This window comes from Patella vulgata, chromosome 1 (genome assembly GCF_932274485.2).
Source record: "Patella vulgata chromosome 1, xgPatVulg1.2, whole genome shotgun sequence".
NCBI lineage: Eukaryota > Metazoa > Mollusca > Gastropoda > Patellidae > Patella > Patella vulgata.
The window spans coordinates 20,363,314-20,382,325 of NC_065879.2; the positions used below are offsets into that span (position 1 = coordinate 20,363,314).

At 35.4% G+C, this 19,012-nt stretch overlaps 1 protein-coding gene across 3 annotated transcripts; it reads left to right on the top strand.

Moving 5' to 3' along the window:
• Positions 1-110: 110 nt before the first annotated feature.
• LOC126814415 (alpha-tubulin N-acetyltransferase) lies at positions 111-17,535 on the top strand. 3 transcript variants are annotated; one of them, XR_007677609.2, is made up of 12 exons: positions 111-299; positions 3,393-3,462; positions 5,059-5,150; positions 6,093-6,264; positions 7,313-7,457; positions 8,234-8,287; positions 10,360-10,703; positions 11,620-11,690; positions 12,808-12,992; positions 13,695-13,806; positions 16,235-16,910; positions 16,945-17,535. XR_007677609.2 is itself a non-coding variant. In XM_050539520.2 (11 exons), the coding sequence occupies exons 1-11, from the start codon at positions 208-210 to the stop codon at positions 16,398-16,400; spliced, it is 1,503 nt and encodes a 500-aa protein (XP_050395477.2). In that variant the 5' UTR covers positions 111-207; the 3' UTR covers positions 16,401-17,535. The 3 variants fall into 3 exon arrangements, 2 of the variants coding, with proteins under 2 accessions (XP_050395477.2, XP_055957519.1); XM_050539520.2 differs by having other exon boundaries at positions 16,235-17,535; XM_056101544.1 differs by lacking the exons at positions 10,360-10,703; positions 11,620-11,690; positions 12,808-12,992; ... (1 more) ...; positions 16,235-16,910; positions 16,945-17,535 and adding an exon at positions 9,313-9,511.
• The last annotated feature ends 1,477 nt before the right edge of the window (positions 17,536-19,012 follow it).

Sequence of the window (19,012 nt, forward strand, 5' to 3'; positions counted from 1 at the left end):
ACATATTTAGTATATTTCTGCGAAACTCAGAACTTGTAATAATTCAATAAGACGTGGTTTTGAATAAAATATCATGTATTAATTTGAAGTGAGTAGTGTGCGGGACTGCTTTGTTTACTTGAAGTGAACATGGCGACGAAAACACCTGTTAAATTTGACAAGAATGGTTTAGTTTGAATCCATCATCGTAAATTGTTGTCTGCCACTATGGAGTTTGATTTTAACGTGAATCCCCTTCTTGCAGACATAATCACCAAATTAGATAACCGATTGATGCCAAGTCGAAATGGACAGGGCAGGTAATTTATGGATTCTATTTATTAAATCTCATTTGTTTGTTTATTATACTAATCAATAATTGTGACATCATCTATACATGTACATGTACATCGATCATAATTATGATGATACCACATCGATGATAACACAATGACAATCTGTCTGGGATGATCTTATGTTCTTGCTGCTTTCTCTCTTTCAATCATGATGTTTTTGCTAGGCCTATAAATAAAAGTCATCCTCATAGAAAGTAATAATAATAACCACTAGCTGATCGATGAAGGGCGATTAACCTGAAACGCGTACTAGAATATAACTTTTCAACCAGCCACACAGTGTTGTCCAGTTTGTTGCTGGGGATTTTATTATTTTTGGGGTTATTTACACGGATTGGTTCCTGCTTATCCCCGGATGCATCACTGAGATCCAAACTTGTCAGCACTGTTTAAGGGAATCTTCCGCCCTCCTAATCTTATCGAGTGTGGGGGTTTTATCGTCTCCTACTTGGTTTTTTATTTTTACTCATAGAAAGTTCTTGTGATTGGTCTGATTAACCCATTTTGCTTGAATATGAATTAAATCTCTTGTCCAAAATTACTGTTTTCAGACCTGTATGATCAAGACTTCAATGAAAATTGTCCAATGAAATTCCACAGAAATCGTATTATGTTTGAAATTGTTGAGATGAGTGGTTTCGTGCTTTGTGGGTCTACTTATAGTGTTAATAATAATAATAATCATGTCAAGCTTGTCGGTACGGGTTATGGATATGTTCTTGACTATTTTATTATTAAACTAAATATTCAGATCTTATAATCATCTAGAGATACTGAAACTAAATGCGGGGGGTTGGATGGCCGAAAGGTTAGCACGCGCGTGCTGTATCATACGGTCTGTCATGAGTCAACTGGCGGGGTTTTGATTCCCCGGTTGTACGTGACAAGGAGTAGGGTCCCCTGTCCAACCTCGTGGGTTTTCTCCGTGTCCTCCGGTTTCCTCCCACTGCTAAAGACCCCTTCGCGCAAGCGAATGATTGAAATAAAATTGAACCATGTGTTACATGTATTCCCGAAATGACCTAGTTTGTGTCGAGTGGACGTTAAACCCCATTTCTCTCTCTCTCTCTCTGAAACTAAATATGAAACTTTTAGAAATGAAACCATGGACCGTATATAGATGGACAGGCAACGAGTCCCGTTGGTTGGATTCTCTGCCGCTCGCGTCGCGCGAGACACAACAAGATCTCAATGTCAACGGCAAATCAAGCGACATTGCAGGATTTTATACAGAATAATTCCTTAGAATTTACGTTATTCTTATAGTTACACGGTAATGCTTCAACCCGATAAGTATTCCTATCCGGTAGTGACAAATTTCTTCAGTTTAGAACTTTGAAATTTCAAAATGCAGTTTTTGAAAATTGTGAAATAATCGATTTCAATTTTTTCGTAGTTTTTGTAAGCATGTTGGTTTTGCTTAATACTCCAAATTCCCATATGTATGAAGGATTTTAAAATTATGAAAAAAAAGTTCAGGTATAATACTGTCCAGAATGAGGATTAATTCTGCAGAAGTAGAAATTAAAAGAGTGTTTTAGTAGGTTTGTTTTTAACGAAAACTCAACATGTTTTTTTCGGATTCACATTGGCGCGTCTGAAGTAAACAAAGACGATGTGTTGATACATTTACACCCCAATCATCAGTTAGTAGTCTATCTATGTGTCGGTTGCAAAAAAAAGAGTAGGAAGATTAATAAAAATGTTATGAATTGATTTCTGTTTCTTTGCTTTTAAACTTAAATACTGGTAATTGCGCGAGGGGAGGTAATTTTATTTTAGTCATAATTGTCAGGTCTGTTTTTTTGCCGTGGCACAGAATTCTAAAGGCTTCGCGGGTGTTGCCTGTCCATCTATACACAGTCCATGACGAAACCTAGTTACTAATTGGTGTAGGAATACGAATATATTCTACTATGGGATGAAATGCCTCCTTTCCAACACTCATGCTGTTGATGGCCATTTCCACCAATTATGATAAAGATATAATTTGGCGATAAAATATTCAATCTGGTGAAATTTTTATTGATAGTGTTGGATTAGTGTTGATAGGTGTTTATCGTAAGAGTAGTGATAATATAATCAAGAGAAAAAAGATATTTTTATCTCTTTTTTTGGCAAAAACAATATATGGTGAATAAATTCAAATGAAAAATTGGTGGAAAAAAATGGAACCCAGAGTGAGCACCGCTCCTTTCTATGTGCAGCTCTATCCCCATTAAACATCTGTGTATTACAACACTGTTTGAAATTGAAATTTTAAAAAATAAAGTCAGAAATTACACAAGTGTCTAATTATAGAACCAGCCCATTAAAATTGCTGACTCAAGCATCTGTATTTCACTCCTTCTGCCACAACAACACTAGTCTGTTCTTTTGTATTTTCCCGTTTGAACAACTTGCGGGAATTAATAAAACATCAATATATATATAAACTGCAGCGCGTACAAAATAAGGCAGTGCAGATCGTAACACAAACTTCTTTGAGAGACAGTATCACCCCTGTACTTAGGTCACTTCACTGACTTCCAGTTCAAGCGAGAATTGACTTCAGATTGATGTCTCTTACATATCAATGTGTGTACTTTGTAATGCCATCTTATATGAGAGAATTTGTTGTACGTTACATTACATGCCATCAAAAAATCTAAGTTCAAGTACTAAGAACAACCTTGTTGTCCCAAAATATAGAATCAGCTCCTTTGGTTTTGTTGCTGTTAATTTGTGGAACTCGCTACCTGAAAATCTTCGATCCAGTCCATCATTAGACTCCTTTAAATCCAAATTTAAAACATACTTATTTGAGAAATATTTGCAAGAGTGATTGTGTTTTTTTGTAGCGCTATGAGCATGACTACATGTGGAATTAGCACGATATAAATGGACTTCTTCTTATTATTATTTATTATTATGTACAAATTGACTGCAGTTGACCAGGGTAGACTATAAAATTGTTATTATTTTCTATACATAGCCATGTTAATATATGAAGTTCCCTGCATTACACCCAAACATGTATGTTACTTGATTTGTGTACTTGTATTGCCAATATTTCAGAAATGGAGCATTACAGTTGCGACAACAGTTATATGAAGTTCTGGATAAAATGGGTGAAGCCTCTGCTAGAGTAAGTAAAGAAATGGGTTTTGGAGAGAGAGAAAGAAATAGGATTTAACATTCACTCTACACAAACTAGATAATTTCGGGACGTACATATGGTTCAATTTTATATCATAAGATCTGTGATTGATTCAAGTGATATGGTTTTGATAACTTTTGATTATGCATTACAAGGAGTACTGGTGTCACCTCTCCAACCATATGGGTTTTCTATGGGTCCTCCGGTTTCCTGAGTTACTGAAATAAAATTTTACCATATATTAAACCTAAAATGACATTAGTTTGTGTCAAGTGGACATTGAACTCTATTTCTCCTTCTACTAGTGAGTAGTGTCGGGAGAATTCATTGTGGTTTGCATGATAGCTGTGGTCATATTCTGCACACAGAGATCCATCTACTTCATACTTCGAGAATAAATCTCTGTCCTGAATGTAAGCCACATCCAGAAATTAGTATATTGTTTGATTTCGTCTAATAGTTTGGATGCAGCTATGGCGGGTGTGGCGCCAGGCAGGGTAAGCTTACTCTTCCGGACACCTGTTACCACTGTTTGTCGTATATTTTGTACACGGTGAACAGTCCATATGCTGATTACACTATTTTGCCATATTACACTATTTTGCCTATACCGTTTTTTTAGGACTTCGAATTTTGTCTAATGGTTTGGATTGTTTGTACTTGGTTTTATTTTATTTGTAATGCGATTCTACTGCGTTTAACACCTGGCATATACACACAGACTAAAAAAACCCTATTTAATTCCATTAAATTGAAGCAGAATATACTTTTCTCAAAATTCTCAATGTATACTTTGTGTTTTCGACTAAAATCGTCAATGTAAGGCTTAAAATGTCAGGCAACTAGCTTAGTGTCTGTTTAGTATGCAGTGGTCAATTCCCGATGTAGTATCCTGTCATGAAGATACATTAATTATTGTCTTTTATAGGCTGACATTTTCATGTGGATGTATATTGTTGTCGCCCCTGTCCGTCCATCCACAATTTGTTTGTGGACACTCTACAGGTCACAATTTTTATTTGATTCTGACAAAACTTGAAAAATAGGTTTATCTCACAAAGGTCGTGGTTCCTTTCGATATTGCCATGTATCGAATTGTAACTTTATGGGTTATGGCCCTGATTGTACGAAAAATCATATTTTTTAAAGCTTGTGCTCTATCCATCTTTTGCAAAATTTGGGCGTATCTTGCCTTGCAAAGGCTTGTTCCATAATATACATATAGTTATTGTTGTTAACCCCTTAACTGCGTAGGCATTATATAACGTCCTGGACAACTTCCACTCACCGTGTGTGGGACGTAATATACAGTGTAACGTCCTGGAGGTATTTTCCCCAACCTATTCTTCGAACACAATCTCACCATGTGTAAGACGTTATATTACGCCTGGTCGAGGAAATCTAATTGAAGGGAGACAACTCTATTTACTGTTAGTTTTAATATGGTTTAAGACCACTAAAATTTGTATTCAGGAAAAAATAGGCCCAAATATGACGTTTTTCGGCAAATTAATTACGCAATAGGGGGTAGTTAACGTCAAATTAATTACACAGTTAAGGGGTTAAGCTATAGCTTTGTTTTAGGCTCAAGGTTTGCGTGGTGCCATTACAAGTGGAAGAAAAATGGAATTATCAGATCATAAACTTTACATAATGAAAGATCCAGAAGGCTCCAGGTAAGCTAGATAATAATGGTATTTATTTTTACCTCTTTCCTCGGTTATTCCCTGGGTGGAAGTCTAGGTCATATTGGTATTTATTTGATCTCTTTTCATGTTTATTACTTGGGAGCGTAAAAAAGCTCTTATTCGACTTATTGTATTCCTTTTTTTTTTTATTTCCCACGCTTGTAAGCTAGATCATGTAGGGTTTGGGTAACCTAGTGCTCTAACGTGTGTGCTAACGTTAAACACCATTCCATTTGTTTCTGAGGGAGGTTGGATGGCCGAATGGTTAGGGTGTGCACGTTGTATCATAAAGTTTGTCATTGAGTCATCAGCTGGCGTGGTTTCGTTTCCCCGGTTGTACGTGACAAGAAGTAGGTTGCTTGTCCAAGCTCGTGGGTTTTCTCCGGGTCCTCTGGTTTCCTCCCACTAATAAAGACCCATACGCGCAAGTGAATTATTGAAATAAAATTGAACCATGTTATTTCCGAAATGACCTAGTTTGTGTCTAGTGGACGTTAAATCCCATTTCTCTCTCTTATTTGTTTCTGGAAGACATTTCATCTAACACGACTGCGGTCGAAAGCTTTGCCTGTTGCCTACGATCTGCTTACTCTTCTTTATTTCTTGCACACTTTCCCACTATCATACATCATCCATTACTATTATTAAACTCAATTAGCATAATAAATAGAGTTACCTCCCATTAACCATTAATTGCTGTAAAACAGTCCAACATTGATTTTTTGGCTGAGTTTAACTAATAAATGATCTGGGCCTTCATAAGTCATGGCCTAACGCATTCACCAGGTCGTGAGGTCATGCTGGTTAATTTGATACCACATATCTGGGGGTTAGGCGTGCCGACGAAGCGAGATGGGCTGACATACACGTATGTACACACTTTGATTTATTTATGTATATAGATTAAAGTCTGCTTTCTTTTATTGTCAGTGGTAGAGGGGCTGTCATAGGGTTTTTAAAGACAGGAAAGAAGAAATTATTTGTTTATGATTATAATGGACATCACCATGAGATGGAGCCACTGTGTGTTCTAGATTTCTACGTTCATGAATCTCGACAACGGATGGGTTGTGGAAAGAGATTATTTGAGTATATGTTAAAGGTATATATACAAGTTATAATCTTTCTTTTTTGATTATTTCCATAAATATTCATAATTTTTTTAATGTGGGATTGATTTTCTATCATGGCTGAAACATTTAGACACATTGTGATTACCTATAATATTTTTTTAATTTGAATCAAAAGCCTATACATATTGGCATTACATTTTCATTTTTATACGCCCACATTGAAATGTGGTTGTATATTGTCGTCACCCCCGCTGGTCTGTCTGGCGTCCAAATTTATACCACCAAACCGTATGTATTTGGTTTGTGTTTCCTGTTTCTATTGATTGGAAGTTTCACAATTGCTTGTGGACGCTCTAGAGGCTGAAGTTAATATCCGATTGACTTCAAATTTATACACAATATTTAAGGTCATGAGATGTAGAAGCCTATTCATTTTCAACAATTTCTGATTATTACTTCCTGAGTTATGGCTCTTGAGCACTTTGAAATATATTGTGGATGTTCTGGACGCTAAAGTTAATTTCCGATTGACTTTAAATTTATACAAAGTGTTTAAGGTCATGAGACGAAGTAGTCTATTGTTTTTCAACGATTTCTGATAATTTCTGCCAGTGTTTTTGCCCCTTAATCACTTTGAAAAATATTATGGATGCTTTAGTGGCTAATATTAATATGCGATTGGCTTTATTTTTAAACAGTGTTTAAGGTCATGAGATGAAGACACCGGTCAATTTTCAACGATTTCCGATGATTATGGCAATTGATATTAAATGTTTTGTATGGTAAATTTAGAATAGAACAGAACTAAAAGTTAAATGGGTTGTTACATGTACTTGTAATCAGATTTTAGTGTGTTGTAAATGTTTTCATTTCTGACTAAAGAAAAGATATGCGACAACCCATGTTGACTACCAGAACGACTTAGTTGCTCTTGGTGTATGTTTCGTTGTCTGGCAACCTATCTTTGCGAATATAAACTCATAGCAACAAGTAATGATCGGTGCCATGCACAAAGTACAGTATACTTACTGTATATAGAACACCTGATACCACTGATAGTGATTTTATATTTTTCAGTGTGAGAATGTGGTACCTTGTCATCTGGCTATAGATCGACCCTCCATTAAATTTTCATCATTTTTACGCAAACATTATAATCTTAAAAAACAGATACCTCAGACCAATAATTTTGTAGTTTACGATGGTTTCTTAGATCAACCAGGTAAAGAATTAATTTATTGACTTTTGTACCTTGGTGACTCAGTGAGTATGCTGTTGACTTCTTAACTTGGAGGTCCCGTGTTCGATCCCTACGTTGGTCGAGAAAGTTCATCAGGATTTTCCGACGTGGTTACCCCTTCTCGGTGGTGCAGGACACAGGGTCTGGTAAGGGACAACTTATAATCGTTTAGATAGGATGAAAAAACCAAGGTCCCACGTGCAGATTGAAGTGCACATATAGATCCTTTGGTTGTTGGAATTTGATATTAGAGTTAAGTGTAGTGGCGCTGTCCTGGCAAAATTTCTCTCATAGCAATCTGCATGGCGCATGCCCGTCTTCATTAGCCTATTAACAGAAGTACCTTAAACCTCATCTCATTTCGTTTCACCTTGATAAATTTCAATTCGCGGCTTGTACGTTACAAGGAATAGAGTCACCTGTTCAACTTCGTTGGTTTTCTCCAAGTTCACCGGTTTCAAAGTCTGGTGACGTGGTTTTGTCATAAGGTATGTCATTTTGATTCCCAGCTTGTACGTGACAAGGAGTATAGTCACCTGTTCAACCTAATTGATTGATGAAGAGTAGTCGGAACTGCCACTGTCAAGGCAATATCTCCCGCATAGCATGCTTTAAGGCATATTCTCTTCTTCATTATCAAGGATTGTATAGAAAAATGATATGATAAACTCCATTTTATTTTATTTCCAGCCATGTTTCTCACTTAAAATGGTTAATTTCTATTTTTTGTTACATTCATTTATTTATATTCTTGTTAGATGCTGGTAGAAGAAGAAATGGTAATAGAGCATATACAAGTTATCCATTCAATGGTAAGAATTAAACATAGTTTATACAAGTTACCAATTTAATGGTAAGAATTAAACACAGTTTATACAAGTTACCAATTTAATGGTAAGAATTAAAAATATTTGATGAAATTTGGTCAGCAGCAGATAGACCTGTCAATAGATTGCTGTGAATATCGCTCTACTGCAAGCTAGTACTTTCCTACCATGTGTTCTAACAAAGTGTTCTTTTAATTTTTCCACGAAAACTAAGGGATGCAACTCTTTTTATAAAAAAAGAAAAATTATGACTTTCTGTTAATAACATCTTTTGAGGATCGACCATTGTAAAGCATAACAGCAATAGTTATCAATATATTTTACAGTTAATTAAAGGGACATTATCGGAGATTAGATAAAGAGCTGGTAGTTCTCGCTATAATAGTTAAAAACTAGATAATGTAAAGGGAATTTGCTGAAAATTTCAGTCAGGTTAATCCACCCAGAACCGAGTATTTACTGATTGAATTTTGGGCCTAGCCTCGATGATCATTACTAAATTCGGTACGATAAAAAACATAATCTCGATTATCCATTTCATGATTAAATCATGATTGTAATCCGGTAAATATCGCAGGCTAGCATTGATTATTGTTTGGATAAGTTAATTGATGTCTAATTAATAATTTAAATAACATTTCAAGCCTAAGGAAAGATCTGCAATAGGCAGATTTAGCGCTTGCATAATGTATGTTTAAGCTGATTATTGACAAGGGATCCAATATAACTTACATAACATAAACAAATAGCACTATTTTTACGGCAACATTTTCTTTTTTGCTAATTTTTAATGGAAGACAAGAAAAACTATGTAAATTAGATTAATTTTGAATCCAAGATAACAAAATATCTAACAGATTCTGAATTACGTGGAGTGCTCAGTATATTATGCAATGTCTTGCTCGAGACCATTAAACAACTATCCTACACATGCATTTCATCTAGTATAAATATAAATAATGGTATGCCATTACCAAAGGATGTGAAGTCACATCTGTATTTTAATCTAGGTAGTGAACGGTAATTTTTATGTTTTCTTCTGGTGGTCTTCCTGATGCCAAGAGTGTCACCAAAGGGTGCAATGAGGAACAAGTGATAGTTATGGATTTTTAAAATCGTGTTTGCTAGCTGTTCCCTCAAGTGTTCAGTATTATTGTATTATCATATTTGACATTATTTATTTCATTTCATTTATAATATGTGTATTATGTCAAAGGCAATAATGTATATTTTATATATTTATCATTGTGTATTTATCGATGACTAATTAAACTAATTATCGAAATATTTACTAAAAATTTTTTAAGTCAAATCTAGCATTTCTTAATTTTATATATTTATTGTGTGTTTATATGCTATCTATAATTTATTACTAATTAAACTAACTAATTATTGAAAAATTTAATAATATTTATGTAGTAAAATGTAGCATATTTCTTTATAAGCCTTGGAAGTGGGAATTTATGTGCTTTTGAAACTAATTATCTAAAGAAAATTAAAAAAATTTTGTGTTGTGGTCAAATGTATGATTTCTTAATCACCCTTTGAAGTGTAATTTACATGCTTTTGAAATCTACTACCGTACCAAATCATTGTTTGTATGGCCTTTTTTCACTATCCTGCCGGGTCTGGCCAACAGTGCCTAGTCATTTGGATGGGATGGAAAACCAAGGTCGGGTATACACATTGGCAGGCACATTAAAGAACCCTTGACAATTGGAATTGAACACAGATTAGAAGGAAATATATCTGCATGGGAAAAATCTCCCTCATAGCACACTGTATGGCGTATTCCCATCTTCATTATCCCAGTTGGTGCAGAAAAGTAGGACGTTAAACCCCATCCCGTAAGTCAACTCAGCACTTTCTTTGTCAGGCACGAATCTAACTTCTGTACAAAAAAAATCAAACAGCAAGAGGTGTTTTTGTTTTTTATTGGGATGTAATTAAACTTCCCCAGTATGAGAAGTGGTATTAGATGCTCCTGAAAGAGTAAACATAATTGTAGTTGTATAATGTTGCTGATTATTGCTGTAACTGTTTAAATTATCCTTAAGGTTATGAAGAAAATAGTTGCTATGGTTACAGAAACAGAGGAGGCAACCCTGATGGACCCCTGAATGGATATAATGTAAATCGTCCCCCGTCTGGTTCAAACAGACAAAACTATAACAGACCGCCCTCCGGCAAAAATTCTTACAATAGAGCGAAAAATCAAGTTCACCCAGAAAATCAAAATATTGAATCAAACTCTTACGATCGTCCTCCATCACATACACGACCTCCATCAGGTCGAAATAGGTCAGTTGTTCAACCCGAAGGTCAAGGTCAGGTCAGGAGTCGACCTTCATCTGGTAACCAAGGTTACAGACCCTCATCAGGAAATAAAATAACTCTAGATGTAAGTAGATGTATTTTATTTTTTGTTTTTTAAAATTAAAACCTACGGCTTCAATCACCTCCAGAAGAGTGGGTGGCTGAATAGTTTAATGCTTTAGATACTAAGGTTTGTCATTGATGCAAGTGGCATGATTTCAATTTCCTGTTTATACATGTATGTGACACATGCGAGGTGATTTCCGTTTTACAGTGGTTCAGGAGGGAAGGCCTAGCAAAGAACAGTGTCTAGTCATTTGAATGGTACGAAAAACTAAGGCCCTGTGTTCACATGGGGTGCACATAAAAGAACCCAGACGTGTTCCCTTTGTCAGTTATACAGAATGGAGAACCTGACAAGGAACAGTGTCACATTGTTCGAGTGGGACGGTTAAAGATACATTAGTTAAAGAGTTTAATAAAGAGTTGGTCATTCTTGCTATAATAATTCAAAAATAGATGATGAAAAAAAGAAAATATTGAAAATTTCATTCAAATTACTTCATTCTCAGCTAAGTTATCATTGTTTGTAGTTTTGACAAGATGCGTGCACAGTGGTAACCAGGTAAATTTTTAAATGGCGAACCGTTTTAATCTAGTTAAAATCTCTGATGCCATCGAGATTATGGTCTTGTTTTGTTAATAAATGTCTAATTAATAATTTAGATAACATGTCAGACCTAAAGAAAGACTGCAATAGGCAGATTTAGCTCTTGCATAATATATATTTAACTGAGGTCTAGTGTACAAGCTGGGGGTACACCTAAAACAAACATTGAGTAAATGACACTGTCCAGTCAAAATTGCCCTGGATGGAGCAGAAAAGTACTACATTAAATTGGGTATATCCAAGCAGTTATATCTGACGATTGTGTTCTTTATCCAGGCAGTATTGAAAAGTGGGTATTTATTCGTTTATTTATCTTATTCATTTTTTTTAGGCTTTAAAACAGTTGAATTTAGGACCTAGATCTAAAACATCTTTACCCAATACTCCACCACAACAACAGCAGTAAGTTTATATGTTACTAGAATTAGATAACTCTTGTTAATCTAATACCCCACCACAACAACCGAAACTGCCAGACAAAATGGCCGCTCCCTGTACGCAAATACGTAGTGTTAAAGTATATCAAAGGTGTGGACCCCTCTAGAGGTCACAATTTTGATCCAATTTTGATGAAACTTAAAACGTGTTTATGTTCCAAAGATCTTGGTACTTTTTGATATTCGCGCATATCGGACCGTAACTTCCTGGATTATAGCCCCTGATTGTATGCAAAAATCGCGATTTTAGCTTGTGGACCCTCTATAGGTCACAATTTTAAAAATCAATGTTACACCCTGATGACAATTGAGTTTGAATTTTGTAAAAAATCAGACTGAAACAGACTGACAAAATGGCCGCTAGAGGTCACAATTTTTGTCCAATTTTGATGAAACTTAAAATATATGTTTATATTCTAAAGATCTTGGTTCCTTTTATTATTAACGCATATCGGATTGTAACTTCCTGGATTATGTCCCCTGATTATACAAAAAGTTCCTCTAGAGGTCACAATTTATCTGATTTTAAAATATGCTTATATATATCAGTGTTACAACCTAATGCTGCTTGAGTTTGAATTTCATGAATATCAGACCGAAACTGCTGCACAAATTGGCCGCTCCTTGTACGCAAATAATGTAAAAGTATGTAATACAAGGTTGTGGACCCTCTAAAGGTCAGAATTTTTATCTGATTTTGATGAAACTTAAAAATATGTTTATATTCCAGAGATTTCAATACCTTTTGATATTCATGCATATCGGACCATAACTTCCTGGATTATGTCCCCTGATTGTACAAAAACATCTCTTATTTTTTAGCTTGTTTTCTGTCCATCTCTTGCAAAATGGATTTTCCAGTGTGGTTCCCTCTTGTCAGAAAATAACGAACTCCCGTGTACACACTAGTGCACGTAAAAGAACCCTTGACAGATGGAATTCAAAATAAGAGTAGGCCGTAGTGCCGCTGTCAAGACAAAATTATCCTCATAGTATGGTGTATGCCCGTCTTCATTAGCCCAGTCAGTGTAGGATGTTAATGTTTTTATTTGCCCATTTAGTTTCATTCCATTTATTTTCAGACATTTAATGATAGATATGAATAATTTACGAAACAATGATTCTGGAGTAGCTGGTATTAATATGGTATATAGACGACAACCCCCATCACCTCAACCCCTTCACAGACCCAACTCGCAAAATACCAGACCCTCATATCAAACACCAACCAGACCAGACAGTCAGGAACGACCACCGCCATATAGAGGTAATGAAATTGTCCACAATTATGAATTTGAGTAAGAAAGGTCATAATTTTAAATCAGATTTTTATTTCATTGAATTTTTAGACTTGATTGACAGAAAGCGAAAACACAGTTGTCCAGACCTTACTGACCTTACACGTATTATATTCTGTATACTACATATTATAGGTTCATAAAACTGTATTTGAATTTTCACTATTTTCTTAAATCAGGTTGAAAACATTAGATGTCTACGGAGAAAAAATATCTCTAAGATCAATATTTTATTGATTGTTGATTTTGTAAGAAAGAGAGGGAGAGAAATGGGGTGTAACGTCCACTCGACACAAACCAGGTTATTTTGGGACTAACACATGGTTCAATTTTATTTCAATAATTATCTTGCATGTAGGGGGTCTTTATCAGTGGGAGGAAACCAAAGGGCTCGTAGAAAACCCACGAGGTTGGACAGGCAACCCTACTCCTTGTCACGTACAACTGGGAAATCGAAACCAATTCTGTTGACTCAATGACGACCTTATGATACAACGCACTCATGCTAACCATTCGGCCATCCACTCCCCCTGTTGATTTTGAAAGAGATCAATATTGTTGATTTTGAAAGAGATCAATATTGTTGATTTTGGGAGAGATCAATATTTTATTGATTGTTGATTTTGGGAGAGATCAATATTTTTATGATTTGATGATTTTGTTTTATACAGTAAATAATCCGTCCCAGGTCAGTCCTCAACAGATAAATCTACACCAGGAATATCTTGGACATGGTGGACATCTCAAAGTTAATCCTGTTACTGGTGAAAAGATAACCTCAAGGTAAACAGTGGTTTAAAATAAAATAACATTAATAATATATCTCTTCCCTAGATTTTACTTCAGTGTGTCAGTTTTTGACATATTCTTTTGGGATTTTTTTTAAGATTACAATGATATTTATTTCAAAGAATATGACATCTGAAGTTGATGTATTTTTGAGTGTTTTACACATCAAATCTATAAATGTTATTTTATTTATTTTGTTTTAAGGATAAAGGCTTTCAAATTCTAAGTTTATGTTATGTAAAATTAACTGACATGTAAATTATACTGTCAGTCAATCAAGGCTGATAAATATGGCTGAACGTAGAGGCCTGGTCTCTTCATGTTCATGCATAGCCAAGACAGATAATGTGTCCTGGCTGGGGTTCCATAAACAACATGTCTTGTCTGGTGTTCCATATACAAGGACTGGGTGATATCGATAAGCAAGTCATAAAAAGAATATGCCGCATGTATCTACATGCCCCATACGTGAATATACATTCAAATGTATTAAACTGATTTAGATGCAAACGCTCATTTACGGGTCTTTTTTATTGATATCGAAAGAACCTCCATTTTTGTATCACGTGATTTTAATTACCTCCCCTTGTGAACTAGAATTTGATTCGTGTTAAACACCGAAAGTCATTGACAACAATGCAATGTATTTCAATCATTCGATCTTAATCGGCTCATTATTGCCGGCTTCAGTCGGTCCATGTTTGAAAAAATCCTACTTATAAAACAATGAATCGTAGAACAGGTTAATCATTATAACTTGTGGCTACGAAATACGATACGATGATAGTCACCATACCTTAGTCAGAATCTGGGTCATTAGCACATTTAACGGTAGTTTTGATAATCCGGAAAATAATAATTGGATTACACATTTGATGGTTTTACTGACCAGTTGTTAGTTAAATTTAAATAGTCATTCGATATAAACCCCAGATAGAACACTGAATATCCTGAGAAACACACCGAATATCCTGAGAAACAGTCATTTCCCGAATCCCGATGACACGTGACATGCATTGGTTGGAATTAGGTCAATCATTATAAACCAGCGATACTAGATTTAGATCTAAGTGTCGTTTACCGTGATGATTATTTTTGATACACATGCTGACAGAGGCTTACTCTTTAAAATATTGTCGTTATTATGGACGTCTATTAATAGTCGTACAGAATTTTATTTTAAACCAATTTTAATTATGGTTGTCACCATTACCATTAGTAAGCTACATTACGTGAATTAAATATGGAAAATTATTTTCCTTTCAGTCAGTGTTCAGTGTTTGAGTAGACTTGATTTTTTGGTTTATGTTCTAAGTATGTATAATATATAACTGAAAGCAAAACCGTAGACGAGTAATGACTTTCTCATTAAAAAAAAAAAAAAAATACAAGGCCGCCCTCCCGCCCCAACAATTTTCAACAATAGCCAAATTTTATTTTGCACCATCCTCTAGCCAGAAATGAGGTAAAAAAAAAAATAACCCGCCCTCCCCCCCTATAGTTTCAGCTGTCAGTTGCCCGAGAAACAAGACATTTATTTTGTGTAGCCTTACAATTTAATCAGCTGGTTCAAACATAGATCTGTATATAGCCATGAAGACTTGCTACAACCATACAATTGTGATGTGGCTGCATTCTCATAATAGCGTCGTTCAAAGACATTCAACAAACCTTGGCAGTCTCGGGTACCCATCCTAGCATTAAATTTAGTCAAGCAATGTAAGCATTTAATAACAGAAGTACATAGCAAACAACATACAGTTTCTTGAGATTAAACACTCTTTACGGGCGTTTTCATGGGCGCCGCCATTGAAAGTAGTTCCAATTCAGCAGAATTCGTCATATAGCCAAGGTTAGATGTAGGGTATTAAAGTCTGCTGAGGTGTGCCGAATGACTGTGTCTTGTGGGGGTCAATATAAACCTTGATAATGTATCCTGTGGGGTTCCATATAAAACTTGATAAAGATCTTTGCAGTTTTAAGCAAAGAAGAGCAACCAGAAACACAGATGCCAGGGCACTATTATCTCCCCCTTCACATGTCAGGGCACTATTATCTCCCCCTTCACATGTCAGGGCACTATTATCTCCCAATTCACATGCCAGGGCACTATTATCTCCCCCTTTACATTTTACACAAAGATTAATCGCAGGAAATAAAAAAAACGGTGTTTGTTAAACTTAAAATGAATGGCAAGTTTTTCATGGCAGTCAAGGAATGGAGAGCTAGGAATTATGGTATAAAGAGAGATAACTCTACACCATGTTAGCAATGGCTAAGACAGTGGTTGACACTCTGTGATAATAAATTATAATTGATTGTAATTTTTTCTTTTGTGATATATAGTTTCAACTAAAAATAATTTATGTGTGTCAAAAAGATAAAATTGGGTGTATAAAATTTATTTGTATGTTGATTTCAGTTTACCAAAGATAAATGGGTGTGATAATAAAACTGTTGCCGTTAGTAACCCCCCTCCATTAATATCATGGCAGACGACACAACAGACAGCACATCAAGATATCTCCTGGACTGTTGGAAATATTCAACACAATCGTGGAAGACATTATCAGTCTCGATTATGGTGAACGATAGAATGATAAATACATTTTACTTTTTAATTAGTGAGAAATCATGTTGAATATGTTTATTTATTGTGTTGATATAACACCAGTGTATTCACTAGATGAAAACACCGGTATTACAGTGCTGATATAACACAGGTGTTTTCACTGGACAATAACACCAGCACTATGTTGAATGGATCCAGTTAACAGAAAGGAAAATTTGAATGAAATTTGAGAAAAGAAATGAAGATTTCTGATTTTTAAGTGACCTGACCAATATGTTAGTTTTATCACATTTTCCAGACATACCTAGACTAAAGATCTTATATCATGCACGCACATGTGATGGCCTGTTAATGCATACATATTTTACAACAATTTAAAGTGTAACGACTTGTAACAGATATTTAAATTATGGTAGTTTAATTCCAGCCACCTGTTATCCAACAGACATGTTCGCAATTTGCTCTAGATGTGCTTCATTGGCAATGTCCTCAGCACCAGATATACCTATTGGCCTGGTAAGCTGAAGTCTGGCAGTGAAATCTAGGCGCCTCCAGCCAAGGTGTTTGCTATTTTTGACACTCTCATAAGCCTTATTTACAGGCACTCTAGTCTTAAACAACTGCCATCATATCATCCTTGGGTTACCTCAGTTGTTTAAAACACACTTTCATCTTCCTCTAAATCTCTATTCTTCAGCACCTAGAAATGGACATGGATGGGTCGCAATGCATATAATAATGTAATATGAATGTATATAAACTGATTTACATGCTATCGTTTCTGTTTTTCTATCATTTCTAATCAGTTATGTTCCAAATTGAATGGCAGTCTTTGGTGTCTGGTTATTCCAGTCTGCCCCGGTAGTATTCTCCTGTGGGATAACCTTTGGCCATGTTCATCTTGTTCATCGAGTTGCTAAATACAAATTGAGTTACAGACTTGACTCCTTTAAATGTCCAAAGTATTGTTTTGAGGAGACAAAACCCCATTCTATTCCATTCATTAAAACTGATTGTTGTACACTTTTATCAACTGTGATATCTCTGTCATGTACTATGTTTATTTATTATGTAAAATCACCATAATTATATTGTTAATATCAATTTATAGAAATATTATTTAGGATATAAAATAAAAGATTTAAAAACTGGGACTGGTAATTTGTATTTTGCTTATAAATTCATGGCCTTATATAAGGTCCAAGGTGAATTAAATATGCATCATGTAAGATTTACATACAGAGCTGACAGTTCTCGCTATAATAGTTAAAAAATACGATAATGAAAAGGGAATATAATGAAAATTGCAGTCAAATTATTTTATTCTGAGTGAAGTTATTACTGTTTAACGTTTTGATAAAAAATAAGGTCGTCTCTCGATGTTTATTGCTACCATTGTTACAATAATAATCAAAGTCTCGATTATCCATTTTTATAATGTTTCAATCTATTAAAATTCAGGGACATACAACTGACTAGAGAGTTGGTAATGGGCTTGTCATGTGATTACATGTTTGAATAATAATTTTTATATCATTTGGGCCCTGCAATGGGTCAATGTAGCTCTGATATAATGCATGTAATAATGCTATATTATTCAAACACCAGCAGGATGCCAGGCTTTGCATTCCTCCTGGTTGTCTATTTGTATTTTTATTATTATCTTAGCACTCGTGCAGGTGTACGCTCTTGCAGTGATGGAAAATGCGACCGAAAGCCAGAGTTCGAAGCTTGACACTGTACCCCTCCACTGGACATTCCAACCCACCCCCAATTGACCAGACACATGTTTACCTGATTGGTCACTTGTTACCATGGATTCAAACACCATGTACTAATAGGGGCACTCGAGGGGAGGACTAATGCTGCATACCAGAAATTTAGGAACACAAGACATCCTGACGTCAATGAACCAGTTTATCTGCAGGACACTTAATTAACTCAAGTTTTATGTCAAAACCATACAGACCCCCATTGTCTTTATAAATTACAATATTCTATCCATATCGACACTAAACAGAATTTTTTTTTTTCAAAGAACTTGAATAAGGTCTGTCATTGAGTCAAGTGGCGTGGATTTGATTTCCCGATTGAACGTGACAAGGAGTGGGGTCGCCTGTGTAACCTTGTGGGTTTTCTCCTGTTTGCTCCGACTGCTAAAGACAACCATGCGCAAGTGAATTATTGAAATAACATTGTACCATATTTTAGTCCCGAAAAGTGGAGGGGACGTTAAACCCCAGGAGAATCACACTACACGTAAAACAAAATCGATAAGACAAACCCGCAGCCACAAAAATTGCAGAGATTGCAAGAAATAGCAAATATCAAATCAAGTGAAAAGACTAGTCACTCATCACAGAACTCAATTCTGTTTTTTTCATGAATGATTTTTAAACAAATTATACATCTTTGTGTCAATTTGATCTTGAGTAAGAATCCTACCATCCGAAAGTCCTGCTGTCATGTTGCTTTCTATAGTTCTAAGTCGTCTTAATTTGGGTGTATTGTGGGCAATGACCCCCTCAACGTCACTAGACATCATTTCAAGGGAGACGCCCCCATAATGTCCATAACAACAGTCGTCGACCCTTCGTTTGTCATCCAAACACCGTCTTAAAATCTTCT